At 46.7% G+C, this 19,139-nt stretch overlaps 1 protein-coding gene across 1 annotated transcript in view; it reads left to right on the plus strand.

Annotated features, from left to right (window-relative positions):
• CLRN1 (clarin 1) overlaps positions 1-16,152 on the plus strand; it is a 41,124-nt gene extending 24,972 nt beyond the window's left edge. The window contains exons 2-3 of the mRNA XM_003992002.4: positions 1,039-1,218; positions 14,266-16,152. Of these exons, the coding sequence (XP_003992051.1) occupies positions 1,039-1,218; positions 14,266-14,531 (446 nt within the window). The 3' untranslated portion in view covers positions 14,532-16,152. The remainder of the gene's footprint in view (positions 1-1,038; positions 1,219-14,265) is intronic.
• Positions 16,153-19,139: the final 2,987 nt, after the last annotated feature.

Below are 19,139 nucleotides of genomic sequence, written 5' to 3' on the forward strand. Positions count from 1 at the left end.
GGCCAGCCCAGGTTTAAGGGAATTGAGGAATGAATTCTACCTCTGAAAGGAGAAGTGACATGTGTGTAGAAGGAGAGAAGGAATTGATGGCGGCCATCTTTAGAGATAAGCTATCCCATTTGTTTGTTCACTTGTTAATTACCTGTTTACTCCCATTAGGTTATACTCTCCATAAGACAATGGGGACCCTGCCTATCTTATTTTATGGCTCTCTTTCCAGCAGCCAGAACAATGCCTGGCCCATACTAGGTGCCCAGTAAATAAATTAAGAAAGCACTTGATAAATGTTGGGGAAACTTAAATGGGCTGCACTAAACTTCCCCAGATTGGTCTCGCCAGGTTTGCTGATGCGGAGCATACTGATGCCACATCAGATAAGAGAAACCCTACATTTATAAAGTATTTCATTTCCTCTGCAAACAAGAAAAACTTGCCCTGAACACAAAATCTAGAAATAGATTTGGCATGTTTTCTAAATGGAAAATATTTCTCGTATCACCAGAAATTATTTTCCCACAGCTTGTACTACATGAAAATATTGAAGTTGACTGAAAATACCCCATTTTTTAATCTTGGTGTGGACTAGAAACAATTTTTTCTTTTTTGGTAGTAAAAGAAACAGAAATACTTCCTGATGTTTGAACTCCCCCAGATATTCCCAAACCAAAAATGTCATTTCAAGATAGATTAAAAAAAAAAAAAAATGTCTACTGAGAAATGTCATTAAAAGTTTGGTCATCAACATGCACAGTTTTTGGTTGTAAAGCCAGCACTTGTTTATTCAAATAATTACATATGACCAAGGGTAGAAAAAATTCCTTCAACTCTCCTCTTTGTTGGTCTCTACTGGTGAGTTCTAGAAAATAATCCTGTGTTTAAACCCTTTTCTAAATCCCTTGTAAATTAGTAAGTGAGAATGTATTCATCGGAAGGATTTTAGTGATTTTTGAGGTTAAAAAGAAGAAGGATTTAATTTTTGAAATTGCATTTGCAGACTCTCACTAATGAAAGTTCTTCTAATCTTTGTTTTATCTTTAGTTTTCCCAGATTTGCTCAAAGTGATCCCCTTGAGCATCCACGTCAACGTCATTCTCTTCTCCACGATCCTGGTTGTTTTAACCATGGTGGGAACGGCCTTCTTCATGTATAATGCTTTTGGCAAGCCCTTTGAAACCCTTCATGGCCCACTAGGGTTGTATCTTTTGAGCTTCATGTCAGGTGGGTACAAAATTCTCCTTCTGAAGACAAATGTGCCTTCCAGTGTGTCAAAAGACAGGTCTACCTAAATGTAGAGTTATAGTACATATAGATGGATGTCCACTGTAGTGTTATGTATGATTATGAAAGTAGAGAAAAATATAATTATCCAACAATGGGAAATTTGAGATACACATTATGATACTCTGTATGAATAAATGATGGTGACATCAAATCACATTTTGAAGATGTAATCAAAAGGATGCATGCTTGTATCAAAAGTGAATAAAACAGTGTATAAGATTTTATAACTATATATAAATATGGACAATATATAGGAGTATATATATATTGTACATATACTCTCTCTAGCCTCCATACAGATACACAGAAAGAGAGAGAGAGACCATTATATTTGCGGTAGTTACCTCTGAGCAGGGAAATTATGTGTGATTTTCACTTTCTCTCATGCCTTTTAATGTTTCCAAATGTTCAATAGTGTGTATTTATTTATTCACAATCAGAAAAACAGGAGCACCTGGGTGGCTCAGTTGGTTGAGTGTCTGACTCTTGATCTCAGCTCAGGTCTTGATCTCAGGTCATAATCAGAAAAATAACTACAAATCATGCAAAAGTGAAGGGCCAGTGTTCTGCCCACATGAGTTGTAATATTCAAGCCTTTAGGTACTTTGTGTAGCCTAACGATGTATGCATCTGGGAAAAAAATAAACTGTAAACTCAGTAATCAGTTCATCAATAAACATGTCCTACTCAATAACCAAGGCGGATGGAAAAGAATACAAACTCAAGGTAGTGCCTCAGGGTGTTTAGGATATAGTTACAAGGAGAAGAGAAAGATGAGAAAATAAAAAATGTATACATAACTCGTATGTAGCGTTTCTATGGAAGGCCTCTCATTTCACCACATTTCAGACTTGCAAAAAGACGTAGTACTTTGTCATAGTCCCAGGAAGCATCCATAGTTCTGTTAATGAGTCCATGTAGAGATGCGAGCTTACAACTCACACCAGCCAACAGTGGATTGAAAATCCCTGTTAGAGGGGTCCCTGGGTGGCTCAGTTGGTTAGGCATCTGACTTGATTTTGACTCAGGTCATGATCTCACGGTTTGGGAGTTCGAGCCTCACGTTGGGCTCTGTGCTGACAGGGCAGAGCCTGCTTGGGATTCTCTGTCTCCCTCTGTCTTCTGTTCATGCTCACTCTCTCCCTCTCTCAAAAATAAATAAATAGAGGTGCCTGGGTGGCTCAGTCGGTTGAGCGTTTGACTTCGGCTCAGGTCATGATCTCCCATTTTGCGGGTTCGAGTGCCTCATCGGGCTCTGTGCTGACAGCTCAGAGCCTGGAGCTTGCTTTAGATTCTGTCTCCCTTGCTCTCTGCCCCTCCCCCACTTGTGCTCTCTCTCTCTCTCTCTCTCTCTCTCTCTCTCTCTCTCTCTCCGTGCGCGCGCGCGCTCGCTCTCTCTCAAAAATAAATAAACATTTAAAAAAATAGGGGCGCCTGGGTGGCGCAGTCGGTTAAGCGTCCGACTTCAGCCAGGTCACGATCTCGTGGTCCGGGAGTTCGAGCCCCGTGTCAGGCTCTGGGCTGATGGCTCAGAGCCTGGAGCCTGTTTCCGATTCTGTGTCTCCTTCTCTCTCTGCCCCTCCCCCGTTCATGCTCTGTCTCTCTCTGTCCCAAAAATAAATAAACGTTGGGAAAAAAAATTTAAAAAAAAAATAAAAAAATAATAAGTAAATAAACATAAAAAAAGTCCCCATTAGACTGTTTCCTTCCCTGATGTTGCCCTTTAACTGTCGGCAGGCCCCAGGCCCTTCTTTGTCTGGACACGGCTCCCTTCCCCTAGCACAAATCAACTCTGGCCACAAACCTGCAAAGCTCCTTCTCTATGAAGCAGAGCCTTGTGGTTAACAGGGGCTCAGTCACCTTGCAACAACACCCAGCCTCTCTCCATCGGTACTTGAGCGCCCATCTCAGAGTCTTGCCTCATCCACATCTTGCTAATCAAATAATTCACTTAACCAGAGCAGTTCTCTCTCTTGTGGGGGTTCTGCTCATATTTTCCCCACGTCTTTCACCAGCAGATAGCACAGTTCTAAACTGTGCAGCGACAGTGACCCTAAGACGGCAGAGACCAGTCTTTCTCATCCTGGCATCTCCAGCAAGGGCATCCAGCGTGAGGCTGTGCGCACAGTAAACCCTTCAGTACGTGTTTGTGGACTTGAAACATCAAACCCAGAAGGAGGTGTTAGCTGGGGCACTTAGTACCCGTTAGAGAAATCGGAATTCAAATGGATGGGATTAGCAGAGCAGGCCCACAGAGGCAGAGGAAAAGGGCCGGGGGAGAGATGGGGTGAGATATGTAAAGGAAGGCTGAGGGCCTCGAGATCAGGGCAGAGGAGCAAGCACACAGGGGCAGGGTGGGGACAGAAAGACCGACAGAGTGATGTAATCTCACAGGTAGGGCCAGGTGAGAAGTGGATGTTGGCTTTACCTCCGTGCTCCCCCAGCATAACAAACCAAACTGGTAGATCTGGGTGGTGTGCTATTTTAGTGAAGGCCATTAACTCAATCAGAGGCTAGCCAGAAAACAGAACACGCGCTATTTTCCCGGAGGGAACATAATGTTCAGCAGTGGTTCTTAGAGTGGGGTCCCCCGACCAGGAGCCTTTCCTTACCTGGGAACTTGATAGGAAAGCAAATCCCCACCCCAGACCTGCTCCTGCACCGGGAACTCTGGAGGGGGAGGGGGTGTGCCCAGCAATGTGTTCAACAAGCCTCTCAGGTGATTCTGCTGCAAGCTCTTGGGGACCAGGGCCGTCAGGGACTGATTGCACAGGTGTCAGAGGACCAGCAGCACAGAAAGGAGCCCCTGGGGTAACTCCGAGACGGCGCTCTCAGAAAGCAGCCGCCATTCCCAGGGCTTAAAGATCTGAAGAACAGTCTGGAGTCACCAGAACCTGGCGGCTTGAGAGAGGCCGGGGGCACTTGGTCTCAGCCCTCTGAGGAGATGAGAGTGTCGCGGGACACCCGCAGCCGCTCTGGGAGGGTCGAGGGGCCTGGGAAGTCCCCCAGTGCTCCGTCCCGCTGGTGTCCCCTCCCCACAGCTGTCTGTTGACAGAGCATAACGGGAAGCAGCTGACAAGGCAGACTAGAGACGGGGGAGTCTTGACCCAGCATCACAAAGCAGAGAAAAGGCTCGTATGAAGCCCAGGCACGGCAGCTTATTAACTGGCACAGCCATCTCGCACTCCAGCCTCTGAACGGAATTCAGAAGAGCAGCCCATTTGGAAGACAAATTATTTGACAGTTCTAACGGACGACCAAACTAACGGTATTTGAAAAGCGAGATGACTCCGAGAATGCAGCATTTAATCCAAGTCCCAGATCTTATCTCGGCCCTTGGCCAAGTCTGATGCGAAGAAAACCTGAGCACAGAAATATATGCGGGAACACACAGACCCTGCGCTTACATTATATCTTATTTATCTTTGAACTTGTTGCAAAAGCAGGCCCTCAATAAAGGTTTGTGGATGAGGGAAGGAAGAGACGGGGAGGAAGGGAAAGAAGGAGCTAGCTCCAGATCTGTCTCGCAGAAGGTAAAGGGCAGGTGTTTTGCACATCGTCTGCTTTTTAAAGCCCCCCAATCCGTATTTTTAAATAGCAAAACTTTCCATCACTTTTTAAAACAAAACACACGTCAGGGTCAAACGGACTGATGGTTTGTGACCTTTGGGGGTAAACAGATCACTCTTGAATCGCAGACGACCTCATTCAGCTTCAATATACATACAGTAAGCAGAAGCCCCTGGAGTTTTGGAAATGCTTATCCGAAGTTATAATATTCATGGAGATCCCAGCTCTAAACCCTCATCGTGGAAGGATGGGGATTACGGTCTTATCACAAACACTCTAACTATGAGCCAACAGATAAACACACAAAGAGGGGACAGCCTGTGTTAGGAAGTCATTTTGTTCTCGTGTGAGTCACACTCCATTAAAAACCCCTCTGCTGGCCGGCAGTGGGGGGTGTGGGGAAGAGCAGCTCTTTTCCACGGAGTCTCCTCCCCTGTTTCTCTGCCCAGGCAGCCCTCCTCATAGTCAGCAGAGAAAATCCCTTCCTCCTCAGACCTCCTTTCTCTTCTTCTCCCACTCAGCCCTGGGTTCCCCAAGATGCCCCCTTTCCTCATACCGATATCATTTGGATCTGTCTACTCCCTTGCTGGATGGGGACCCAAGGCTTGGCATCCTGAGGCATGAAGATACGGGAGAAGGAAGGAGAAGAGGTCTTCCTTCCACACTGCCGGGGTAACGGAGCTATGAGCCTTTCCTCATGTGTCCCAGCACGCATGCCAGACCCTGGAGACAGAGAAGGAAAGAGAACAAACCTTTGGATTAGGCCAGCAAAGGTTTCAGGCACCAGCGCTTGCTCATGCTATGGCCTGATAGCCTGTCGCCCTCTCTGACCAGATGCTCCTTCTACTACTTATGGCTCCCAGTTTGGTTCATCTTATTCCTCAGCCCTCTTCATGTAGCATCTCTGTCCACCATCACTGTTCATGAAACACAGGCAATGCAGCCCACGTGCTCTTTCTCATCTTGTCAGTTATAAACTAGATTTGAGAAACCATTCCCCAAGTTAGGATTTTAGTAATACCTCAATGGGTTCCCTTAGTTCATTTTGGGCAGTGATTCTCTTTCTGGACTATACATTAAAATCACTCGGAAAACTCCCTAAAAGTGCTGATGCCAGGCCCCGTGCTACACTAATTAAATTGGGGTCTCTGGGGGTGGGGCCTGGGTACAGGTGTTTTTATAAATCTCTCTCAGGTAATTCTAATGCGTGACCAGTATTGAGAACCACTGATTTAGGTGCATACGTATCCCTTATTTAACAAACCTTGACTGAATGCCCACTATGTGCCGGCCATCATAATAGGAACTGGTGATGCCACAACCAATCAGGTACACAAAGTCCTACTTTCATGGAACCTACAGTCTAGCAGGAGAATCAAACAAAAGCGTACATAAGCAATTAGAGATGACACTCAATCCCGTAAGGGTGATCAACATGCTGCTATAATAGAGAATGGAAAGAAAGAAGGGATGGGGCTTTGATGCACTGGGCAGCAAGCAGTTCTAAGGATTCAAAGGAGCTGAGGACCCCTAGAGACTTTCCCAAGGAGAGGAGAAAGTCTCGTGAAGACTCTAAGGAAAGAGGTCGGCTTGCTGTGGGAACTGAAAGAAGGCCCAGGTGGCTAGGGGTAAGTAATGAGGGGGAAATGAGAGGAAAAAAAAACAAAAACAAAAAACATCAACATTATTATCAAGACCTGTTGATGGCAGTTAATGTCAGACCTCAAAAGTCAGCCAGGGTAAATCTTTCAGAATTGATTCTGATTACATCGAGAAACTTGTGAAAGAGTTTAAGGAGACATGAGGTTGCTGATTTACCTTTTAAGAAATGTCTGGTGAAAGACTAGGCTATATTGCCTTGGACATGGAGAGAGATGAATGGATTCTAAAAACATTTTGAAAGTAGATCCAAAAGTAAAGCCTTTTGCTGGTGGCTGAAGCAAGTCAACAGTGGTGGCATTTACCAAGACGAATAAGACAAGGGGAGGAATACACTTAGAGTTCAGGGCAAGAAAGATGTGGAAGGAGGAGCCTAGCACTAGAAATCAATGTTCTATTTGGGGCATGTCAAGTTTGAGACCCTAGGAGGTATGTGAGTAGAGATGGCAAGTAGCCAGTGGGATATATGAGTCTGGAGCTCAGAGAAGAGGTCTAGACAAAAGACATAAATTTAGGAGTTGTCAGGATATAGATATTATTTAAAGCAATGGAAATGGATGAGATCATCTGGGGAGAGAATGTAGATAGAGAAAAATTGGCCTAGGACCAATCCCCGAAGAACACCATCAGTTCACTTTTGGGTTGAGGAGGAGCGGCCGGCAAAGGACACTGACTAGGTGTGTCTAGAGGGGAGGAAGGAAAACCAGGAGGTCATGATGTCCATGAGGCTATAAGATGGGCGTTTTTCAAGAGTACTGCTGAACAGTGAGCTTTGTGGAAGCATAAATGGGAGAGTAAATGGGAGGGGAAGGCAGAATGGGGAAAACAGGGTCGAAAACACTTCTCTCCAGGTTTCTAATACAGTGGGAGAGAGAGAGAGAGAAATGTACACAAATTAGGGAGGTAGAGAAAGAGAGCCAAAGAAGAAGCATCTGGGCATGGAAGCGACTGGATCCACAGTTTCACACTGGGGCACTGATACATGAGTGTCTGCCTTTCTATACTGCATTCTAGAAGTTTCCCAGTTGATGGCATAGTCCCAGATCTGCAAGGAGAAGAGAAGAGGCCAGGTAGAAGACTTTCCATGGATCATGCATAGAACATTCTAGATAGTTCAGTGAATACTCTCTGAAGGTGATATGAGAGGTATTGGCTCAGGCCTTTTGGAGGTGGTGAAAACCTCCAAAATGTGGGCTTATTGCAAATTGTATTTATTACGTCTTCTCTTACACATAGTATCATGTTAGGAGTTATACCAAGCAAGGCAAACAAATACAATGGCTGCCTTCATTTAAAAGGGAGATGTTCCTGATACGGGCCTAATTAATTATGATAATTACAACTATGGCATGGAACATAAACAAGCACAGTCACACATGAAACACACAGGAAAATAAAGAGCAGTACAAAAATAGATGAAGGCTTACATTACATATCAATTTCAGTACTCCAAGTATCCTGGCCTCTGTAATATGTCTAGGACATATTATTCTGTAACTGTGGTCAGAAACTCTCCGGGTCTTGTTTCCACTTCAGTCCTTATGGAGGAGCTGTTATCTAAAGTCTGAGAAGGGAGATACAGGGATATCCAGGCATCAAAGCCGCCGAGCCTGAACAAAGCTGAAGGACGGGATTGTGGTAGGAAAAGTCGGCAACGACAGTATTCTACTGGCTTCTCAGCATAGACTTTAGGAAGGAGGCCACAGAAGGAAAGAAGTAGTATTAGCCAGCCCGTGATGGCAAAGGACCAGAGATTCTGATTTGAGATGCCGGTGGCAGCAGGGCAGTGACAGGATTGCACTCCAGGTTACTCATGTCGAGGGTGCTGGAAAAGGTTAACGCACTTTGCTCTGTACCCGGCCATGACCTCGTGCAAGGAGATGTTCAATCTTGTTCTATCACAAGCGCAAACAGACTCCCTTCCTATTCAGAACACGCAAGTGTGTCTTCCTTTCTGTTTGTTTTAGAGTCTCAGCGCAAGTCCTTGCTATGACCTCTAAAGCACCACTTGATGCGCCTACCCCAGGACCCCGCCAGCCCCTGCCCCCACACGCGGCTCACCTCTTACTCCTCTCTGCATGGCTCTCTGCCTCTCTCTGCCCAAACCGCCCGGGTCCTCTGCGCACACTGTTCCCTTACCCCAAAATGCTCTTCCCTTCACTTACCTTTCTCATTCCTTGACTTTCTTCAAGAGGCACTAAAACATCATCTTCTCCCTGAGGTCTCCCTGGCCACCCCCTTCCCTGCTTTATTTTATTCCCCTTAGTGCAAATCACACTCTGATAAGTGACAGAATGTCCTCGCTTATCTAGTTATTGCCTCTTCTCCACTGTCTCCACCACTGACAGCTCCATGAAGACAGGGATTTCTGTCGGCTCATCCAGGGCTGTATCCCCAGGGCCCAGAATGCTGCAGTAGGCACCCAACAAATATTTGTTGAATAAACGAATAGAGCAGAAGTAGCTCTGTGTATTTTCTGAAACAAAGGATATTCTCCTTTTCTGAGAGTCAGTTCAAATTAGAAAAAAGATCGCATTTTTAGATCATTTCTTCTTTGCACAAGTCACTGCTCTACTGACATGACATTTGTAAAACTTAAGTTAGATGTGGGTTCTTCAACTCTCCAGTACAGGAGATGAGGAGAAAAAGCTGAACCTAACTGGTGGTGTTCTTTCATCCACACCTTCTCTTTGGAAACACGTGACCAAATTTCTCCCCATCAAGACCTCAAAATCTACTCTTAGGTATTAACTTGTTTTACTTGTCCTGCTGTCCCTTTTCTAGATAGCAGCCACTGGTCTCTACAGCAGGGTGAAGACAGAACCGCTTTCATTTGCGGAAGAAATTATTGCTGGAGACCTCACCTTTGATAACTGGCTTTCTACTGAGATTGCATAATTTCACAGAAAATTAGTACCTACACCTGCAAAGCTGTGGCTTTTCCACCTCCATTTATCATCTTTCAAGACTCCTTAAAGAAGGAAATTATCAATTTATCATTCTGCAGAGGCAATGGAATGCCTCTAGTATTTGTCATCTGTAAGAGAGCTTAAAGATGACGTGCTAGCTTTCTGGAAATGTTGGCCATTACTTTAAATGGAATTGAAATTCTAATTTATTATTTCCCACAATACAATCTTAGTGATAATAGGAGAATGTATCAGAGCTTTTTTTTTTTTTTTTTTTCACCTTTGAGGACACATTTCCCCTGAAGCCCACGGTACCCTGGACTCACAGAGATCCTGGCAGGCTGTTCTCACCCATCACGGCATAGTCACCCTCACGATCAGCCAGGGACGAAGAGGCAGCTCTCTTGTTGGCCGTGACCTTTGCTCCCTATATTGTAAGGACTGGAGGAGAGAGGCGTCCAGCTCTGCAGTCCCAGAGAGCTGCCAGAGGACAGTCATGAGTGTGCAATGTCTAGCACATTACAAATGTTTGTTAATTGACTGGTAATTCATTGTGTGACAGCTCTATAACTCAGCTATCCTTTTCAGTCAGGGATTAACTCAGTAATCAGTCATTAAAGGGGGAAATAAATATTACAGTACCAGCCAGATGGCAGGGCAATCAAACACATAAAGGAAAATGGCTGGTCTCTGGGTAAGATGCATGACAGCAGAACGTGGGTCCTGTGCCTGGTTATGTCCCAAATTCTAGCTGGAGCACGTCTTGGCAGGCTTTCCTACATCTAATGTACTCGAACCTTCCTCATGAGCAGGAGCGGTGTTGGTCAGACAAACACGTGAGGCGTCTGTCCAAAGGGCCCCGGCTCAGTTTGGACTCCTGGGGAACATGGATAGCTGGGAAAAGGAAGAAGGAAGCACGCAGGCCTGATCCTCACATTTGTGAGGCCTTGAGCAAGACTATTAATGACAGTCCACATACCACATGTCTGAACATTTGAAAGTCATAAGCTAATAAACTATTCAATGAGACATGCTCTATCCTTCTGCCTTGACAACATCTCTCCATAAGGACCTGGAAGGCCACATTCACATTTAAAATTCTGGACCTGAATGCGGTGACAGAGAAGAGCTGGCCCCTGTCTGTCCACTTCCCTCCTCTTGCTTGGTTCTACCCACACTGCAAAGGGCCCCATGTATACACTCTACTGTGTATCTGAGCTCTGACTGCACCCTCACAGTAGCTGTTCCTTGGCCATCTTCAGGACTCAGGGCTGTGCAACACCAGCCACAAAGTCTGCCCTTAAAGCGACTGCTCCAAAGACAGATACCCATGCAGCCCTGGAAATGCACTCAGGGCCATTTGGGGAGGGAAGTCCCAGGTCCCAGGAGCACGAGCTAGAATGTGGGTGAGGGACTCAAGATGGGCTCATCCCATTGACCCTCACCGGAGGGTGAGGAAGGGTCTTTCGAGAAGAGAGAGAGCAGCACCCTCTAAATGTGGGACCCAGAGCAAGGAGCCCCCTTGCTGGGGACTAAGGGCCATATTGGAAAAGTGCTAAGCCCTATTCCCACCATCACCCCCATCCCTTACACACCTCTCCCCGTGTGCCTGGCATCCAGGCCACAGAGAGAAGATACGTTTCATGTGTATCTTTTGGTCCATAGGTTGTAGTTATCCTTGGTCCCACATCTCTTTTAGAGCCATGGACAGAGAGAAGCAAAGATACCTTAACATCACAGTAAGTTGTTTCCCTTCACATCTCTTCACAGTCACAGGGTTGGCAAAAATTCAAGCGAGGTTATTGTGCTCCGACTCTGAAATGACAAAGTTGACCCCATGGTCAACTCCAGAATCCAGAACAGAATCTCAGACCATCCTCTCAACTACTGGACCGTGCGCTCTGTTTTGGGAGCTTGCACGCTTGGATGACTAGCTATGGTGAAAGGCTGCGAGTCTTCTCTTTTTTTTTTTTTTTTTTAAATTTTTTTTTTCAACGTTTATTTATTTTTGGGACAGAGAGAGACAGAGCATGAACGGGGGAGGGGCAGAGAGAGAGGGAGACACAGAATCAGAAACAGGCTCCAGGCTCTGAGCCATCAGCCCAGAGCCCGACGCGGGGCTCGAACTCACGGACCGCAAGATCGTGACCTGGCTGAAGTCGGACGCTCAACCGACTGCGCCACCCAGGCGCCCCATGGCTGCGAGTCTTAAGATACCCCAAGCAACCTTTACTTCAGGAATTTGAAATGCAGTCTCACTATGATGCTGTCTCCCTAACAAAGTAATACCTCTAAAATATTTAACAACTCGAAAAGGAAACCTAGCTTGAAATTTCCTTTCAAGCAGGAAGGAAATAACAGTGTTTCGCTTCTGTCTGAAATTCACCATCTCCTCAGACAAAGAAAGTTCTTCTGGTAAAAGCAATGGCATTTTCTCCACAATTTTCAAATGAAAGATAAAGAGAAAACAGCATTGCAGCCTTTTTGTTGGATCTAACAAGAAAGGAATAATACGATTTTGCCAGGGGAGAGCTCTGGTTTTAAGCTCCGAATACAAAAATAGGCTGACGAATTTTACAAAGGAATACTCTCAACTACTGCGCTGAGGCTGGCGAGAAGTGAAGTTTCAAGAGAACTGCATCATTTGATTATTTGGGGGTATATTACGATGATGATCAAGCGGATGGGCCAGCCCTATGCAAAATTCTAAAATGAAAGAAATGGGATAGCTCCTTCCCTGCTTACCCCACCCTTCACCTCTTACTCCCACAAGATCCTGTCTCTACCTCGATCCCAATGCAAACCCGACCTTTGGAAAAGGAATGGGGGCCATCATTTGCATTATAGCTCCTCATGTCCAGACCACTCCCCACACCGGTCCAGCCTCCCTTTGCTCAGCTAACTTTTCCTACAGCTACTTCCAAGGAACCTTCCATGATGCTGCCCACCCTCTCAGTAATAGCCACCTGTACCTCCCTTGCTATTACACTCACTGAAATAGGTTTACAATTGTCTTATGTGTGTTCCCTACCCTATTCTATTCTCTGTTAGAGCAGAAACCATATATATTTTCTTTAACGTTTACATATCCACCATTATCCCTGAGCTTGGCACATAGCACGCCGAGTGGAATCAATGAATGAGTGAATTAATGAATGGGTACTGAAGCCAGTATATTGCTGCTCCCAGGGTATCTGAATAAACTTTAACTGAAGGGCAAAAAGCACTTACCCATTCTAAAGGAGTCATAAACCTAATGGGAGAGTATCTGGAGGAACAAGAGCCTGTACTATATTCTTTTGGGGGGCTTATCCGAAACAGTCAGGGTTTTTTGGGGTGGGTGGGGTGGGGGCGGGGGGTAAGGGATTGTGGTAAGGACTTGCAAGATGAAAAGAGTACATAAAAAGCATAGGAATAGCTACTGATTAGTAAGCATTTATGTGTGTCAATTCTAATGACAAGTGCTAATCGTGCATCATCTCCATTATTCACATTTTAGAGATGAGAAAATTGAGACTTGGAGATTAAAACTGCCTAATTTCACAGAGTAAGTGCAGGAATCAGGGTCCGAATCCAAACTGGTTTGACCCAAGTTAGAAGACCATCTCATCAAGTCTTCTATTAACTCGACCCCCACCGAGGTGGCCTGGGATGCAACACTAGCTGTGGAAGGCCTGGGCACCTTGTTATCCACTTGCCACCTGCTTCTGTCCTCTGTGCCACCCACCCATCTGGGGGTCTCCCATTCTCCATCTTCAGGGAGAGGGCCTCTCAGAACTTCCAGGCACCACTCAGTATGGAGTGCCCCTGTCCTGCAGGGAGATCACCCACACCACAGCTTTAAGATTAGATTAGGCTACCAATGAGTAGTACATGAGGGAAAAATAATAATAGTGGATTAAACAAAATAGATATTTATTTTTCTTCCACATAAAAACCTAGAGTTTGAAGTCTAGGGTTGGCCTGGTAGCTCCAGGTGTCTGAAATCCATACTCCTCCATTTTTGTTTTCTATAGTACATGGCTTCCATTTCTGAGGCCACCTGGTCCAAAATGTCTGCTGGAGCTCCAGCCATTGCATCCATATTTCAGCTACAGGAAGGAGGAAGGGGGAGAAGACAGGGCAGCCATCTGATACATGCATACTTCAAGGAAACTTTCCTGCCCTCACCCCGCTCCTCTCAACCAAACAGTGAGGCCTTTATTCAAGGCAGCCACACACACCCAGGTAAAAATCCCAAGTTTTGTTAGACACAAGGAGAACAGATACTGTCGCCTCAATGCTTTATGTATGGCTCCCTTTGCTCAGGGACTCCTCTGGGCAGCCGTGGCCAGGTGGGAGCTGGAGGAGAAAGGAGCCCTTCTGAGGGAGAGGTCATGGAACTCTTCTGAAGGAAGCCCTAGGCCCTTTCATAAGGGGGCTGCATGGCTGGAATTTTTTCTGCCTGGTCTGTGAAGTACAGAGAAATTTGTTCTCTTAAAGTCACATCACAGCAGTGGCTGCTTTGTAGCCAGATCCCACCATTGTGCTTTGAAGGTGCCCAGCCAGCCATTCAGCCCACTCATCACACAGAGAGGAACATCTCCCAGTCTTCGTGACATCAGCTAGATTCTACCCTCCCCACCTCCACCAAATCTTCTTTGCTCACGGACATAACTCAGGCCCCCCGCCCATCACTTGGAGAATCAGGCTCATGATTACAAACGTGAAATGCTATATTTTTGGAGAAGGATGCCAATGAGGGTGATGGTAAAGGCTTTCTTTAGTTTCCACACTGACCCTCTTCCCTGCCCCTTACAATCGGGAAATATTTGTGACAACACATTGTTTGCTCCTTCTGTTGCAGGCTCCTGTGGCTGTCTTGTCATGATACTGTTTGCCTCTGAAGTGAAAATCCACCACCTCTCAGAAAAAATTGCAAATGATAAAGAAGGGACTTACGCCTACAAAACGCAAAGTGAAAAATACACCGCTTCGTTCTGGGTTGTTTTCATTTGCTTTTTTGTTCATTTTTTGAATGGGCTCTTAATACGACTTGCTGGATTTCAGTTTCCTTTTGCAAAATCTAAAGACACGGAGACGACCAATGTAGCTGCAGATCTAATGTACTGAAAGGCAAATATTCCTGTGATCTGCCAAGTAAGGGAGTCGACTTGCTCCAGTCACTTGGAAATGGTTAATTTTGTCCGTCCTTTCAGATGCACAAATGAAAGCATCCAAGCCCTCCGTGGCAATGTTTACAAATGAGGTACTAAGGATACAGGCTCAGTAAGAGGAGCAGAAGGAAGGTTTGAGAAGGTTGTTTTACTTCATGGGAACTGCGTGCTTAAAGCTCTTGGCTAGAAGGGACAAACTGTTACCCTACGTACGCATCAAAGTGTAAAATGTCTGCTCCATCAGGAAGGAATGAAAAGGCACGGGGACTATGTTTTAACACAAACAAATACGATTTCTGATACATCCACGCATTTGTTGCCAGAGATACCAGGAAATAAAGCTGGAATGGCTTTCCTAAAATGATAGTGCACTAAGTGAGCATTGATGAAAAGTATCCACATGCTTTTTTTTTTTTTTAAGTTCGTTTAAAGCACAGTCTTATTATCCATGCCTGTTGGTCAAAATTTGCAAACCTCTAAATGGAAAAAAAAAAAAAAAGGCGGGTGGGGAAACACAGTACTTTAAACAGACATACTTGCTGGGACCACTGACGAATCATGCAAAATGACTCTTCTTAGTAAACTTAATGCAAATGACTCACTGGGGCTGTTGTTTCTAACTTTAGTGTCTTTAAGCACTAATTCCCACTTATGAAAATTACATTACATTCTGGGATTGTGATGGTATCACTACATCTCGGTTTTGGGCCTGGCTGTCACAAAGCATGACCCAAGCCCATTTTCTTTTTCCTGAATTACCCATGAAATTGACCTGCAGCTGACCAAAGACCACAAGTGAGTCCAAACAGACACTTTCTCTGTCCCTGACCTGCTGCCCTCAAGAAAGCACTCAGGAAGAAGCAGAGAATGACAGAGAATACACCACCAGGCCCCTCGCCACAGCTGCTGGGTACTTAGCCGCCATACAAGAGGTTCTGAAAGTGCTCACTTAAAAAAAAAAAACAAAAAAAAAACTTTTTCCCTTTTGGAACAATTTACAAGAAACAAATGACTGCTTATATCCCTGATAAGTAACTTGCTCTGTTGGTGATCCGTGGCCCATAGGCTGACATCAGAATACACCTTTACTTTCCAGATGCCTGTCCCACGCCTTCATTCAGGAAATACACCCGGAGAATTTCTAGAAGACCACAAGTCAGTCTGGCAACGAAAGGATGTTAATTCTAGCTCAGGCTAGTGGAGCCCAGTGCTGGAAGTCTTCATGCAACAGTTAAACACAGAAGCCTCCGTAGCTGGGAGGGGGCAGGAAGGCCCAAGGACCTTCCCCACGCGGTAATTGGCCTGAGATCCTGGAAAGCCAGGCCCCCACATTCTCATTTGACCTCTCTCTCTTCTCAGAGGTTTGAAAAACTTCTAACACCACGCTTTCTTCAGGAAACAAGTCCCCAGTTGTTCTCTCTTCTGTAAAAAGAGAAAAGTCGGAGCAGCGGCTGAAAATCTAATGAGAACCTAATAGGCGAACTAACAATGGTCCCTGGATGGGAAGTCGAGGCAGGGCTGCTGGTCCCTGCAAATCGTGCCACACACAAAAATAAAACAAGATACAATCTGGGCCCTCAGAAGAGTGCGCTTACATTGTGTCCCTTTCTTCTCTCCGATGAAATGTGTGGTTCCAGTGGCCTGTGACCCTTAGAAGAGGGATCTGGCCAGGACTCCTTTTGTGGCTCCCTCTATGGGGATCAAAGGCGCCGAAGAGTGACACTCATTATGCTGTGTCCGACCTCCCTCCCCAGGTGGCAGCCAGCATCCTCACATTCTCTCAGGGATGCGGGGCCCCCTGCTGGCTCTGGGGCTGCAAACACAGTTCCACGGTCTGTTGGCCGGTTTCCTTTCCACTTGTCTGCAGCCGCCCTCATCAGCTCGGAGAATACCCAGGCTCATCACGCCGGGGTGGGGGTGGGGGTGGGGGTGGGGGTGGGGGTGGGGGTGGGGGGAGGGGTGGGGGGAGGAATGGGGAGGAACTATGAAAGCCGTCCCAAGTCGTTCGGGGCACCCCCTGCAGTGAACGTGCAAGACACGTTCACGGCCATAGGAGGAAGCTTCGGGACTAAACAAGTGCAGACAGGGCGGGCTACAGGAGGAGGAGGGCGCCTCACCTCTGTGCGCTTTCCACAAAGGTCTTTTGCTCTCATGGCCCCATCTGCTCCGTCAGAACAGCTGCTCTCAAGTCACTTCACAAGCATTCAGGGCGGATCAATCTGGCTGGTGGCTCACACATTACACAATCTTAGGGCGATTCCTCTCCTCTCCCTCTGCCCGTGTTTTTAGGGAGAGCCTGGTGGGGGGCTGCCCCCTCCCAACTCTGGTGGAGGGAGGATGGGTTCGCCGGGGCAGTATCAGGGTGCAGTATCAGGGTGCACCAGCTTCGAGGGAAGCGCGAGTTGCCATTAGAACGGATATGGTCCGGACCATTTACTGATGGAAACCTGAGCAAGAGGCAAGGGAGAGACTCTGGGGGCTGGAAATCAGGGCGCTTTAACCTCTCTCTCAATTGTCCCCAACTTCTCCCCTTCCAGCAAGATCCAGTACAGGTAAAAAGTGTGGTTGTTACAGAAATGCTTCGTCAAGGCCAGTCCCAAGCCATCGGCCTGGTTTTTCTAACTCCTTTGCTGTCCCCCATCCTTCTATTTAGATGTTTGGAGCCTGCGCTGTGTGGGTGCTCAGTGTTTGATCTGGTGGCATACCAGTTCTCAACCCCTTTCAACATGGCAGTCGTTTCTGGATCAGGGGTGATGGCTGGTTCAGCAGATAAGCCGCCTCCTCCAAGTGGCAAGGGACAAAGCAATGCTGGTCAGTTTAGAGAAACAGGTACCTGCTCCTTGAAACTAGAGAGAGAAACACTGGGCAGGCGTGAGGCCCTGGCTTCTGGGATGAAGTTCCCCCTCAGGAAACACTTTCTTGCTCCTAAAAGTGCTACTGTAAATTTAATAAATGTATGCTCTGATTTACAGACTTCGTGACCATCCCTCCCCACCCCCCACCCCCACCCCCACCACCACTCTCCCTTAGATAACATCTAAGTGTACATCTACAGATAACGTCTATAGTGTCCCGCCCAGAGCTGGGACTCACCAGCCTATTCGGAAAGGCTGAATGAGTCCGAGGCTGAGCGGACGACCTAAGTTAGAAATCTCCAGAGAGCGTTGCCTACGGAGCCTATCCGACAGTATTCGGCAGTGGTTGTAGAGACCCCGTGGGAATAGCCGTGCTGTGGTGAAAACCACCCAACAATGAAAAGGCAAGTGTTTCAAAGGATTATGTCTCTTTGCTAGAATCTTGGTGTAAGGGGCCTCGATCTGCTCTGAAAGTGACCAGAACGGTAGATGTGTCCTTCCGCTGCGGGCCATGAGTCTAATTCTGGAGGAGAGTGAGACCCGGGGGGCTCCCACTAGCCTCTGTCCCCTCTGTCCTCCAGTTGGCGCAGTAAGCAGGTGCACCAAGCGGTGGCCTGGGCGTCTCAAGTAATTCGGGCACCAGCCCTATGGGAACATGCAGTCTCGGTGCCCACAGGCGGCTCACCCCACACTTGCCACGTCCCCGGGTTCCGATTTGTCACTAACTGTACCTATGCAAAAAAGGGTCTCCTATCTGATTCGCAGGTATGGATTCCAGGATGCCACAGCTCACTAATTTGCACTTCAGTCGCTATCCTTCCATTTAGCCGAGTAGAATGAAGGATGGTGTCGGTTGCACATCCCAGGCCAGAAGCCCCTAGAGAAGCGGGCATGTACACTTAGTTCCCATCCCACAGGTGCTCTTTTCGTCCCACTCCTTTGCTGTCACTCTTTCCCCCTGATTCTCTGTGGCAGACAAATGCTACGTGTCTTCCCCCACATTCTTCGTAGGCACACAGCCGAACCACATTTCCCAGCCCACTTTGCGGTTGCGGTCAAGTAAGTGAGTCTGGGCGGATAGGGTATAGGCTGAAGTGACTCATGCCACTTTCAATCCCGGCACTGAAGAACATCCTACACCATCCTCCAGCTGTGTCCTTGCCCGGTGCTATAGCCTCGGGGGTCATGGGATCCAGGCGGCGAGCCTACGAAACAGAGGCAGGCTTCAGGACCTGTACCAGAGTGTGACAAGACTGGTAAAGAAACTTCCTATAAAGCCACTGAGTTCGGATGGTTATTCGTTGCTGCAGCCTAGCTCACCTTGGCCAGGCCACCAAGGCTCTCTTTTCTAGCAAAGCTCTGCTGCTTCAAGCCAATGAAACAGTCTCCAGGCCTCTTCATTGGTAGCCTGGGGTCAGGAGCACCCTCCACCACCACCACTAGGTCCTGTCTGGCCACTGTCCTTTGTGAAGCTGTGACCCTGTGGCCATATTACCCACCACCAGCTGAAATGAAGACTTGAGAGTGAATTTTCTGCATAAATATCTAAAGAGGAAATGAACACTTTGCTTATGCCGATATCCTTCAGGATTCTTTCCAAACAATGATTAATAAACCCTTTTTCAATCATTCAAAACCATTTTTATCTCACATCTACAATGGATCTAGCTGTCTATGAGGCACTGAGGATTGTGGGGAGGAAATGTAAA

This window comes from Felis catus, chromosome C2 (genome assembly GCF_018350175.1).
Source record: "Felis catus isolate Fca126 chromosome C2, F.catus_Fca126_mat1.0, whole genome shotgun sequence".
In the NCBI taxonomy this organism is placed as follows: Eukaryota; Metazoa; Chordata; class Mammalia; order Carnivora; family Felidae; genus Felis; species Felis catus.